Below are 13548 nucleotides of genomic sequence, written 5' to 3' on the forward strand. Positions count from 1 at the left end.
TACAAAGGTTTGTCTCCAACATATTCTGTAACCCTGAAATCAATGGCAGTCTTTCTCTCTCTTTCTTTTTTTTTTTTTTTTTTTTTTTTTTTTGAGATAGGGTATCTCCACACAAGCCGTGGCTATCCAGGAACTCACTATGTAATCTAAGCTGTCCTCAAACTCAGATATCTGTCTGCCTCAGCCTCAGCCTCCTGAGTGCTGAGATGTGCCACTAGGCCCTGCCAGATGGCAGTATTTCATGACAAAGAAGATGGTTCTAAAAAAATCTAGACAATTTATAACAACCTGCCTCGGGGAAATGTGTGCTAATCTCTTGATAAGTATTTTGCTGGATAGTTTTATGTCAACTTGACACAAACTAGAGTAATCTGAAAGGAGGGAACCTCAATTAAGAAAACACCTCCCTAAGATCCTCAATAAGCATTTTCTTAATTAGTGATTAATGGAGGAGGGCCCAGCCCATTGTAGGTGGTGCCATCCTTGAGCTGGGAATCTTGGATTCTATAAGAAAGCAGGCTGAGCAAGCCATGATGAGCAAGCCAATAAGCAGCACCCCTCCATAACCTCTTCATCAGCTCCTGCCTCCAGGTTCCTGACTTGTTTGAGTGTAGGACCATATTTCTACATGTTATGGCAACCAAAATCTCAGGACACAGTTTGCACCTGCTGCACAGGAGGTCATCACCTAGCCTGTCGCCATCCCTAACAAAGGGTCAGGATGTTGTTCTGCTCCTTCTTTGTAATTTGGAGGATGCCTAAAAGAGATGTTAATTCGGCCTACATGACAGGGCTGGCATATAGAGCAGGAAGGCGTGACAGAGCAGGCATGGGTAGATGTGGACATAACCATAACCATTTACCATCTGGTGACCTAGAAAACAGAATGCTAATGAATTTCCCCCCTCATTTATGTTTTGGGATATAAGGCTGTTTGGAAAATAAATGCAGAGAAATTTTCAGGATGTGAACTCAAAATTTCATGAGGGATCACTGAAAATCTCCCTCCCAATAAAGCCATGTGAGTTGTCTCAATTATTCCCACACCTCCCCTCTGGTCCGGAGAAATTATTTAGGGTCCAGGCTGGCACTGGACCCCAACATTTGAGTTCCTATTCTGACTTCATTCAGTGATGTACTATGATATGGAAGTGTAAGCCAAATAAACTCTTTCCTCCCCAAGTTACCTTGGTCATGGTCTTTCATTATAGCAACAGAAACCCTAACTAAGACAGGCATAAGAAATATAATTTTCATAAGTCATTCATATCACTGACAGCATTCAAATAATATCATCTCTTTGTTCTTTATCTATAAAAGAAAGAAAAGACTAACCAGAATTATTAAGATAGCATTACTTTATAATAAAAAAACAGTAAGCAATGTGATTCCTATCGAGTTCATATCAGGGAAAGCAAACTACAGTATCTATATAGCCAGACAGATATATAATGAATGGTAAGTATGCCAGATGGGACAATAGAGTATATACACCTTCAGCCTTGACAAATATGTTGACTACTAGGAGAACAGAGATGGTTACCAGATTTTTAAGTTCTTTGAAGAAACCACCAACCTGAATTTTTATACAGAAATTCCCAAATAATTATTGACAGCTGTTACTTAATTAAAAATGAATATAATGTATGGTTAACAAATATCAATAATCTACAAACCAGTTTGAAACCTCTGGCCTATGCACAGTTTATCTCATACCTGGGTTCAGGAGTGGATTTACCCAGAACTGCATACTTCAGCAACTCACACAGCTGTTTAGGGGTTATGACATCATTTTCAGCAAATAAAATGGAAGATAAGCGAGCTTTCTGTAAAGAAAAATTAGAATACAGCACACTGTAATACTCATCATTGGCAAAAAGGCAATTATTCAAGTTTCTGATATTTTAATATATATATACAAGCACAAGGATTGCTCTAATTAATTGAAAATAAGGTCTAAAAGAGCCACTTGTGGTATGATGGCATTAGTAGAATATTTTATAGACATTGGTACAGTTTGTGTATTATGCATGCCTGTGTGCTAAAAATAGTAAGATTACAATACAATTCATGCTTTCAAGAACTCTATTTTATTACAGAAAAATATGACGGGTAATTCTAACACTGCAAGGGTCAGTGCTATTATAAATACATAGGATCAAGAGTGTATTTACCCTAGGGTTTAGCACGGTGGTTCTCAACCTTTCTAATGTTGTGACCCTTTAATACACCTCCTCGTGTTGTGGTCACCTACAACCATAAAATTATCTCATTGCTACTTCATAACTGTAATTTTGCTACTATTATGCATCATAATGTAAATATCTGATATGCAGATGGTCTTAGACAACCCCCATGAGAGGGTCATTTGACCCCCAGGTTAGAACCATTGGTTTAGAGTGTTATATCAGTGCTAGCCACCAACACACCTTAAGTACTTAATAAATATCAGATATTAACTACTAATTTCTTCATGGCTAGGGCCTGAATCGTAAGTGCCTATCTAATAGGGATGCTTGCAGAGCCTGTTACAATAATGAGGGCTCTTCAAACATATTTGATCTGGAACCGAGCAGGGCAAAGATGTGATGAACAGGAGGTGGTGATAGTGATTAAGAGTTAAACATTGGAGATAATAGTTGTATTTCTATCAGAAAAGGAAGCTGCAGATATGAAAAAGGAGGAACTACAAAGAGCTTTGACTAGAAATAAGTTGACTGGAAAGCATGCATTTAATGTGAATTCAGGAAACTAGTTGTAAATGCATGTTTGTATATATTTACAACACACAAGCATACCCATTAACATGACCTTTTGGGACTACTGGCATCCTACTAGCATAAAATCATCTACAATACCACCATTTAAAATATGCAAATGCCAACCGGGTGGTGATGGTGCACGTCTTTAATCCCAGCACTCAGAAGGCAGAGGCAAAAGGATATGTGTTTGAGGCCAGCCTGGTCTACAGGGCTAGTTCCAGGACAACTAGGACTGTTACACAGAGAAACAACAAACACAAAAAACAAAAAACAAACAAATTTATAAAGCCATTCTCCACTAAGAACCAGGCTGATTCCAGGGACCTGGGACAGAGAAAGCAGATACCCCTTCTCGCCAGAAAGCAATGACCTGCTCAGAGTGATACAGTCATGTCACAACTCAAAAGCAAGTTAATGATCAAATCTTTGCTATTCAGAGAATCAGAACACATAGCCAGAGGGGCAGATGGCTCAGCAGTTAAGAGCAATGGCTGCTCTTCCTGAGGACCCACTTCATCCTTGCATCCACCTAGTGACACACAAGCAGCTATAACTCCAGTTTTAGACGATCCAACGCCCTTTGCTGGCCTCCTTGGGCATCAAGCACACACATAGTACAGACATGCATGTAAAGCACCAATAGACATAAAATAATTTTGAAAATAATAATTTAAAAAATAAATAATAAAGTCTGGTAGTATAGAACAGTAATCTCAGTTACTGAGGAGGCATGAAAACCACAAGTTCAAGACCTACTGGGCCATAGGACAATTTGAAAGTTGAGCTTGACAACTTAATGAAACAGGCTCAGAAAGAAAGAGCAGGGGTGTGTGTGTGTGTGTGTGTGTGTGTGTGTGTGTGTACAGTTCAGGTGTAGAGTACTTGTCTATTGTGCTCAAGGTTCTAGATTCGATACCCAGCACCAAAATAAATAAATTAATTAATGATGGCTCAATGAATAGATTATCTGTGAATTCATATTGATAAACTGAAGTGCCTTAAGAATCCTCTACAAAATTACGAATGACGTTTTAGACAGGTTGGCAGACACCATCTTACTATGTTAAGTAATCAAGGGACTGGACAAAACGTCATATGCCAACTGCAAGAGAAGACCATCACTTCTGTGCTAGTTCTGCAAAGATGTGTGACCTCAGTCCCATCAACAAAGAGACAAACACTCAAGGGACATTCTACAAAATAATTTGAAAGACCTCCGAAGAGGACTTCCCTGGAGAGGAGACTCCCCCGAAGCCAAGGAACAGGCCGAGACCACTCGGATGCAAATAGCAAGAGGTTTATTAGGTGAACACAGGTACCTGCGGGCGGCAAAGTCTTTCGGAGGACTTGCACGCCTGCAGACTGGGGGAAGGTCTTTTTATAGGAAAGGGGCTGGCCAAGAAGCAAGTTACAGAAGCAGAAGAAGCAGATGCATGGTTATCGGTCTGATTAGAATGGGGCAGGGGGCATAAGTGGTTTTTCCTTTTCCCACACAGTTGTATCCTGCTTGTAGCCAGAGACTCTGACCTCATAAATATCCTGCTTGACAGCCAGAGACTCTGACCTCACTCTGCTCTCATGAGAGTGGCTAGCTGCAGGTCCTGAGAGGGTCCTGAGGGTCTCAAGCAAACAGGATGTTCTCATGAGAGCCAGCTAGCTGCAGGTCCTGAGAGGGTCCTGAGGGTCTCAAGCAAACAGGATGTTCTCATGAGAGCCAGCTAGCTGCAGGTTTTTTTGGGGGGAGGGGGAGTTTGTAGGGTCTTTCATATTGATCCAGAATTCCTCAAAAGAAAATAAAGTCATGCCGGGCGGTGGTGGCGCACACTAATCCCAGCACTCGGGAGGCAGAGGCAGGCGGATCTCTGTGAGTTTGAGACCAGCCTGGTCTACAAGAGCTAGTTCCAGGACAGGCTCCAAAACCACAGAGAAACCCTGTCTCGAAAAACTAACTAACTAACTAAATAAATAAATAAATAAATAAATAAATAAATAAATAAAGTCACGAATGTCAAAAGACTATTGGAGTTGAAGAAGAAAGATATTAAAAAGTTAACATAATTCTACACTGGACCACATGCTAAAAAGCTTAATCAATCTTTTTAAAGAAACTTGGATGGGCTCTGAGAATTAAGTGGCAGCAATACATTCATGTTAATTTCCTTATTTTGATGGCTGTGTTGTGATTATGTAGAGCACCGAGGAAATAAAAACACCCAAATGGGAAAAATGCAGCTCCATATGGGCCGGCAACTACGTTCCACTGTTGGCTAGGGCAGCTTTTAGTACTGCTTTGCAACTTTTCTATAAAGTTTTTAAGTTTTAGGTGGAATTGTCAATATTCTTGTATTTCTTTTTTATGGCTAATCTGGTAAGTCGTAATTATTCCATTTTAATAAAAGAATTGGTGACACTAATTCCTTTCTAACATAGCATACAACTCAAATGTTCTGGCTCCTTACTAAAATGTAGGCTGTAGTAAGGCAGTAATTTTTATTTATTCCTTGATACACCTCACGTGCCTAGGTCACACTGCCTTGGGCACATGACAAAGAATGAAAAACACCTGGCGACTGGCCGCTATTTATTTAGCGGTTACTAAATATTAGGAACGTCAATCAATACGCCCAGCAAGAATACAAATTGTAGCCGGGCGGTGGTGGCGCACGCCTTTAATCCCAGCACTCGGGAGGCAGAGGCAGGCGGATCTCTGTGAGTTCGAGGCCAGCCTGGTCTACAAGAGCTAGTTCCAGGACAGGAACCAAAAGCTACAGAGAAACCCTGTCTCGAAAAATTCAAATTGTATAGAGGCAGAGAATTCTGTTTAGGTGGAAAGGATATTTCTGAAACATTCCTGTTACACTCATCTTAATAAATATTCTGTGTAGCGGACAGTAAATCAGTTTGTTATTGTTGTTGTCTGAGACAGGTTTCTCCTAAACCAGGCTATCTTGCTATCTTGGAACTCGTTCTGTAGACCAAGCTGGCCTCGAAAACACAGAGACCCGCCTGTCTCTGCCCGCTGAGTGCCACCGCCGCCCGGCTGGCTGCTAAGTTATCCCTCTTTACAGACCAGAGACGGGGTTCGGGGAAGCCAGTGGGTCGGTCAGCCCGGATCCCTCGGCAGGGACCCCACAGACGGCGGGGGCACGGGACTCGGAGCCGCACACGACTTGGGCCTCCTGCCGGGCTCTCCTTTGCTCACCTTGGCCTTAGGCTCCTTGATCTCAAGATCCGGCTCTGTTTCCAGGGCCGAGTTCGGGGTCCCCTTCCTCTTCCTGGGGATCGTCTCCGTCTCCGTCTCCATCTCCGTCTCTAGCTCCATCAGGCTGCAGGGAAAGATCAGCTGCAGCTGCGGTGACCAAGGCACCGGCGGAGCGCGGGAGAGGGAGACGGTTCTCAACTTTCTCCCCTCGACGCAGCTCAGGCCCGTTAACCGCGCTTCGCCCGCCCGCGCAGAGATTTCCCTCAGCGAGGGGTTGGAAACGCTACCTGAAGCGCGTCGGGGGCGGAGCGAGGCTGCTCGCCCTCCCCAAGCCTCCGTCCCCGCCCTCCAGGTCCCGAGCCGCCACAGGCGCGCCCCTCCGCTCGCTGACGTCCGCGGCCGCCGCCACCACAACACTCGGGCCGCTCAGGCGCGCCGGCGTTTAAACGGACCGGAAGTGAGGGCAGCCGACTTCCGGCCGTTGGACTCTGAGGAGCAGAGGGTCTGGCATGGCGACCAAGCGGCTGGCGCGGTACGCTAGGGGTTTCACCCCGGAGGGTTGGCGACGGTCATCCGCAGGCGGCTCGTCTGGGTCGGAAAAGGCCGGCCTCGGGCCCCACGCCGCCATCCTCGCTAGGCTGGAGGAGCCCGAGGAGCCGGGTTCTGGGGCGGCGTGCCGTTTCGGGTCTGGGAAGCCCCTGGAATGGGACTGTGCTGTGCAGATTGTTCGCGGGCGGGTGCCAATGCACCCATTGCGTCCGAGCCAGCTGCCTAGCCCGATTTTATTGTAAGAATTACAGCGGACGCTGGATTTTTGGACACGCTCTGAGGTTTGTCGACACAGCGCGCGCCTATAATACCAGCGAAGGAAGTTCGAGGCTAGCCTGGTCTAGGAGGAAATGTTGGGGCAGGCCCGAGGCCCCATATCCAGACTGTCTCAAAACAACAACAGAACCAAATCCAAAATAAAGAAAAAGCAATGTGATGTGTTAGTGAATAGCATGGATTTCAGGGTTGGAGAGTCAGTCTATCAACGGTTAACCTACTATGGCCATCTGTAGCAAATTACCTAGTTTTCTCATGCATAAAATAAGGGTTACCGCCTAGACTTGTTTAAAAGAGGTTACCACCTTAATTTTTAATATTTGCTGATGAAGCAATAAATGTCAGCTTTTTTTTTTTTTTTTTTTTTTTTTTTCGAGACAGGGTTTCTCTGTAGCTTTTTAGTTCCTGTCCTGGAACTAGCTCTTGTAGACCAGGCTGGCCTCGAACTCACAGAGATCCGCCTGCCTCTGCCTCCCGAGTGCTGGGATTAAAGGCGTGCGCCACCACTGCCCGGCTTAAATGTCAGCTTTTAACCCCCAGAACTCTATACTGACATCACATCTTGTCTTTTTCAAAAAACCAAGACTCCAGTTATCTGCTAGTTGAAGTTGTACTCATCAGGTTTTTGTTTCCCCTGCATCTAAGACCATGGTTAACCCTGTTAGTCTTCTTTGGATCCAGTATCTTGCTAGTGGGGGTCTTTCATCATAGATTGCCTTCCGGTCAAACTCTGGTTATCTTACTTCCTCACCTAGATTTTTTAACTTTAGGAACAGGAGTCATCATCGCTTTAGGACAGAGCAAGGGCTTGAAAGTACAGCAATAGCTAACGGTTTTTAACCGTCTTCACAGTGCTTTGAGTTGCTCGGTGCTGCTATAAAATGAGAACAGGTAAAATGAGTGTTTGGCAATAGTCACTGGAAGCCCGTGCAGGTAAGATGGGCATCCAAGAGAGGATGGCACTTAGCCAAGAGTCCCGATCTTGTAAAGTCTACACAGCTGCTGTTTGAGACAGGGACTTGGTGTGTATGCTAACCTGCCCTTAAACTCGTTTCTGCCTTGGCCTGCTGAGCACTGAGCTTACAAGTGTGTCCCCACACCCAACTCCAATTATAGTACCTTAATGAGAATTTTACCATTTGTTCAGTGCTATTAGTTTGATAGCTGATTCTAACTGGAGTATAAATGAATTTATTGCTCTTACTGGATTTTGTATTTTTAGGCGGCTTGGATTAATTAGGAGAAAGTCAGTTGCCCCAGCAAGTGGGAATCCAGGAGGAAGCAGATTCAGTAAGTCCCGTGTTTCGTTTTCATCTGGAAACCTTGAACTTGGACCGTGTACTAAGAACACTTTGGTCTCTTGCAGAACAGGTGTATGACTACTTAATTGTCATTGATTTTGAGTCCACATGCTGGAAAGATGGGAAACAACACAGGAGTCCTGAAATAAGTAAGTTTGGACTGCCAGTGTCCAAAGCTAGTGCTCAATGAGTCTTCTTAAAGTTCCTAGGTACGAATCAGCCAATAAGAAAGCAGGATGCCGGAAGCTGGTAGTTTAATATAAACACTGTCTTGCCTAAAAAAAGAATAAAATGCCAAATACCTGGATGTGATCATGCAAAGTAGCTAGTTGTTTTAGGATTGTATTTAAAACTTTGACTGGATAGAAACTGAAAAATGGCTTTGCAATAATAGAATACATTTTAACTCTTGTAGTCTTCATATTTAGTTGTGAAACCAACAGACACATAACTTTGAGGTTTTGACTTATTCCTTGACCTAGCTTTCTTAAAACTTGTTTCTCGTGGCTTTGGCTACTCTTAGAAGCTTTTACTATCATTGATTGTTTACTCGCGCTATTAAGCAGTGCATGTTTAGGAGGATTTGCATATTCAGGCTGGGTGTGGTGGTACACACCCTTAACCCCAGACTCAGAGGCAGAGACGAGGGGCCTGTCTATGAGTTTGAAGCCAGCTTGGTCAGTGCTTCTTCAACCTTCCTAATGCTGTGACCTTTTAATACAGTTCCTCATGTTGTGGTGACTCCAGCCATAAAATTAGTTTTGTTGCTACTTCATAACTAATTTTACTACTGTTATGAATTATAATATAAATATTTGGTATCCAGGAAGGGATTCCGACCCACAGATTGAGAACCGCTGATCTATATTGATTCCAGACCAGCCAGGACTACAAATTGAGACCCAATAAATAAATAAACAAGCAATAAATAAATACAATATATTTAAGTATTAATCTATGATTCTTTCACTAGTTGAATTTCCAGCAGTTTTGTTGAGTACAGCAACTGGAGAGATTGAATCCGAGTTCCATGCTTATGTTCAGCCTCAGGAGCATCCGGTTCTTTCTGAATTTTGCACAGAACTGACAGGGATAAAGCAGGTATGATGCAAATTTTAAAAGTTCAGAAATAAGTTTCAGAAAGAAAAATAAAAGTTATGTAACACTTGGGATTAAATTTTTTCAATGTTAAGAGAAATAATGTCCCCTCTGAACGTTCATGGCATCTTGAAAATATCAGAATAATGCTAGAAACATAAAGGTCAGGGGTTGTAGCTCTGTTTAGGGGGCTCACCTGGTATGCGGGAAGTCCAGGGTTTGGGCTCCAGAGAAACAGTTTATTTTGCAGAGTAGCATTACTCAGTGTCTTATTTCTGTGAGACTGGACTTAAAGTGTATACTTCTGTGAAACTCTGGCGTTACCAGCCTCGTTTCTCTCAAGTCACTGCAGTGTTTCTCGCCTGTAATCTCAGCATGTTTGTACTAGGTAAACTGTCAGTCAGTCAGAGCCTCTCTTTGTTCTGTTCCCCCATAGTACAGAGTTGTAATAAAAGCTCAGTAGCTTAGAAGTTCATTTGTTAAAACAGATTTTTGGCTCTCCGATCAGGTTCAAGTTGATGAAGGAGTCCCTCTGAAGATTTGCTTATCTCAGTTCTGTAAATGGATTCAAAAGATTCAGCAGGAGAAGAAAATCATTTTTGCTCCTGGGGATTCGGAGCCGTCTTCTGAAGTAAAATTGTGTGCTTTTGTTACCTGGTCAGGTAAAACCATGAGTTATGATTGTAAGTCCCGGTGGGTAGCATTGAGGCTGAGGAGGTGGCTCAGCAGATACCAGTCTTGTTACACAATCATGAGGACCAGAGTTGGGATCCTCAGAACCCACATAGAAGCCACATGGGCACAGTGTTCTATCTATAATTCAGGAACATAGTTTCAGACAAGGAATCCCCAGAGCAAGCTGGCTAGTCAGAGAGCTAAAACAGCAAATCTGAGGCTCAGTGAGGAACTCTGCCTCAATAGATTAGGTGGGAAACAGTTGATTCCTGATGGCCGCCTTACCTCTACATATATGTACACATGCATGTCCACATACACCTTCACCCCCACACTTGTGAACATGTGGCACATACATACCACATATACATATGCCCCACTTACTAAAAGAGCAGTAGCATTACCACTATGTAGTCCTTTATTTCTAGTTTTAGTCTTCCTAACCTAGAATTATGCTTGTCGACCTCATTGACCTGGGGAAGAAAATCAAGGGCCACATAGGTACTAGCCAAGAAAAGCAAATTCATTCATATTTTTAAAATCTCGATTCTCCAGGCCAATAAGAAATCCTGTCTCAAAATAAGATGGGTAGCAGTTGAGGGATCCCCTGAGGCTGTCCTCTGATCTGCACACCTGCTCACTTGCACCAGCACACAAGCACACCCACACACCTGCGCACCTGCACACACGCAGAAGATATTATTTTGAAACAGTCAACTTAATTTCTTAATGGTGAGTTATATAAGATGTAAAATAATATAGACTATATGAGCATTATTTATTAGCATAGCAATTATATCTCACTGCTCTCCTACATCTTGTCTTGTATATTTTACTTGTAAATGGCAATGCGCTGACATCACTGACTTTTCATGCCCTTAATGCAGACTGGGACTTGGGGGTTTGCCTAGAATATGAGTGTAGAAGAAAGCAGCTGCTAAAACCCGGGTTCCTGAATTCTTGGATTGATCTCAGAGCAACTTATAAGGTAAGGATCAAAGAAGGGAGCATGTTCACTGTGGTTTTTTTGAGAAGTAGTTATATTTTATCTTATTGGTATGAATTTCTACAATAAGGTATTTTTCTTTTGGAATATTCACATAAATAATAAATCCCAAATTTAATAGAACTAAAAACTGTAGGAAATAACTTCATAGCCTTTATAATCATTATATTTTAAATATGTCTTTTTTTGTTTAATTAGCTTTTTTATAAGCGAAAACCCAAAGGACTAAATGGTGCGTTGCAGGAAGTGGGAATAGAATTTTCAGGACGAGAACATTCTGGTTCGTATAAACTGATAATCATTTTATTATGTAAGTCATTTGAGTTTTGCAAAATCTTTCATATTAGTTTCATGTAGGGGGTAGTGCTTTTTTTTTTCCCAGTTTTTTGAGACACTGTTTCTCTGTAACAATCCTGACTGTTTTGCAACTCACTCTTGTAGACCATACTGACCTCCAATTCCCAGAGATCCGCCTGCCTCTGGCTAGCATTTTTGAATTTCAATTTAGATAAAGATCACCATGTAGTACTTCTGGTTAGTTTAAAAGTAACTAGAAAAATAACGAGCACATGAAATAGAGACACAAGTGCCCAGATAATATGATGCACTAGTGAAAAGAACTGAACACGACTATTATTTTTTTTTTTTTACGAACAATGGTTTGTACAGAATGCTGGTCACATTTTTGGAAGCTGTCTAACAAATTCTCACCTGTGTAAACACAAGCTCTGGTGTATGGTAATGCTATCACAATTTTCCACAGACCGATTTATGATTTTTTTTAATTCAGTAGGTGGTTACAAAACTAACAATGTACCCCAATTCCTGTTAAATGTGATTTGTTTTTTATTATTTCCATTTTATTAGTTCTACAACATTCAGTGTTTGATATTTTATTTCCTCAGGCTTAGATGATTCTCGGAACACTGCTCTTCTTGCTTGGAAAATGATCAGGGATGGTTGCTTAATGAAAATTACCAGGTCCTTGAACAAGGTTAGTGTGTCATTTTAAGCTCTAGGGTAGTAATCATAGGTTCATTAGAATGTTGATTTCAAACCAGTGGCATTCTCCTCCCCCCTCTTTTTTTTGGCATATGTAATATCTACTGAAGGAATTATACAGTTTCTAAAGCAGTGGATTTGTCTGTGGAATCATAGGTTCTCACTAAGAGGAATCCCAAGATTTTGGTCAGAAATTTGGGCACAGATCAAGCTGAAGAAGCATCTGCTTGCAACACTAGCATCCAGGGTCCCAGTGCACATCAAAAGGAGCCCCAAAGTACAGTAAATACCCAGGAAAATGCTCAAATGAATTTAGTTTGTGTGAATTCCTCTATAAAGGATCAGTTACAGCTAAAAACCAAATCAGGTCTTCACAATATCAAATGTGGCTTAGCTCCTTTCACTTCTAAGCCCTCGACCTCTGTGGAACAACTGAATTCACCTCTCTTTACGCAGAAGCAAAGAAGAAGTGAACAGTTAGCACCGAATAACACTTCAAGGTCCTCGGTACTTAACTCCAACTTGGTACTTGTATCTACGACCATTCCATCTGTTAATGTTGTTTCTGATGGAGAAGTGGGTTCTCCTGTTGACTGTTTACCTATGTTGACTGAGTGGGAAGATGTGGTTTTACTGCCAGCATCTCAGGCTGAACAAGATAAAGATTGTGTGCCTCGTGTTAGTAACACAAATGTAGAGACTTCATTTAATTCTGGAGAGAGATCGATAGTTTTAGAAGAACCAGAAACCCTTAGTTATGAAAACTTTGACGATCTCAAGGAAACTCCTCAAAACTTTGAGACACCTAAGTCTATTGTGTATAAGAGTCCTCACAGTACAGTCTATAATGTAAAAGAAGCCAAACATCTGAGTTCAGATGCTTCTGCTTTTAAATTGCCCGAATGCAAACCATTTACCATCAACAGTCTTAATGCCAATGCCTCACATCCTTCGGTTTTGAGGAAACAACCTCTTTTAGGTGGTACTAAAAGGAATTCATCTAGTCCCCCAGCTTTCCCACGAGCCAAAAAGCAGACCTTCACTATTCATGATGAAAAGTCTGCATCATCTACGTGCTCCCCAGGAACTTCTTCCTGGAAAGTTCTTTCCTCTGTATTGACATCCACAGTTAACCTACAAGAGCCTTGGGAGAGCAGGAAGATGACACCTCCCTTATGCAAGTGTGGCAGAAGGTCTAAGCGGCTTGTTGTTTCCAATAATGGGGCAAACCATGGGAAAGCCTTCTACTGTTGCCCTTTTGGGAAGTTCCAAGAAGACAGAAAACGCTGCAGTTATTTTAAATGGGAACAAACACTTCAAAAGGAAAGAGCCAGTAGCAGAGCTCTATCTCATTCCCCAGGACTCACTTTCAGCTCTCCAGAAACAAGTCGTATTCATGATAGAAATTTGAGTTTTCCTATTAAAAATTCTTTACGACTCAGACCTTCAATGAGAAATTGATAAATTCTCCCCTAAACTGTCTTTTACTTCAGTATAAGCTTCATGTGACTTTTATACTGGAAAATAAAAGTATCAGGGTCAAATTTCAAGGTCTCAGTATTCCTGCAACCACAGCTACACTGGAGCAGTTCACACAGAGGGGAAGTAATTTGCATGACTTTTACTCTTGCCCAGTAGTTTTCTGACTACTGTCCCTTGTCTGTTCCTGTAGGAATC

General features: G+C 42.1%; 2 protein-coding genes across 13 annotated transcripts in view; one reads left to right on the forward strand and one right to left on the reverse strand.

The window, feature by feature from the left end:
- Window positions 1–6390, reverse strand: part of Rexo5 (RNA exonuclease 5) — a 57595-nt gene extending 51205 nt beyond the window's left edge. For 5 of the 9 annotated variants that reach the window (XR_007591909.1, XM_050143285.1, XM_050143286.1 and 2 more), the window contains exons 1-2: window positions 5965–6243; window positions 1717–1826 (exon numbers count right to left, since the gene is read on the reverse strand). Coding sequence is in view for 5 of the 9 variants with exons in the window: in XM_050143285.1 (XP_049999242.1) it covers window positions 1717–1826; window positions 5965–6084 (230 nt within the window). In the remaining 4 variants the exon portion in view is untranslated. The other 4 variants (XM_050143282.1, XM_050143287.1, XM_050143288.1 and 1 more) reach the window with 4 other exon arrangements.
- Window positions 6343–13503, forward strand: Eri2 (ERI1 exoribonuclease family member 2). 4 transcript variants are annotated; one of them, XM_050143290.1, is made up of 9 exons: window positions 6343–6496; window positions 8012–8079; window positions 8156–8239; window positions 9064–9191; window positions 9697–9850; window positions 10751–10851; window positions 11068–11149; window positions 11775–11863; window positions 12028–13503. In XM_050143290.1, exons 1-9 carry the CDS (start codon window positions 6474–6476, stop codon window positions 13330–13332), a joined length of 2034 nt encoding a protein of 677 aa, XP_049999247.1. In that variant the 5' UTR covers window positions 6343–6473; the 3' UTR covers window positions 13333–13503. The 4 variants fall into 4 exon arrangements, with proteins under 4 accessions (XP_049999247.1, XP_049999248.1, XP_049999249.1 ...); XM_050143291.1 differs by having other exon boundaries at window positions 6494–6794; XM_050143292.1 differs by lacking the exons at window positions 6343–6496; window positions 8012–8079; window positions 8156–8239; window positions 9064–9191 and having other exon boundaries at window positions 9712–10595.
- The last annotated feature ends 45 nt before the right edge of the window (window positions 13504–13548 follow it).

This window comes from Alexandromys fortis, unplaced genomic scaffold (genome assembly GCF_014885135.2).
Source record: "Alexandromys fortis isolate MF-2015 unplaced genomic scaffold, M_Fortis_MF-2015_v1.1 scaffold_45, whole genome shotgun sequence".
In the NCBI taxonomy this organism is placed as follows: Eukaryota; Metazoa; Chordata; class Mammalia; order Rodentia; family Cricetidae; genus Alexandromys; species Alexandromys fortis.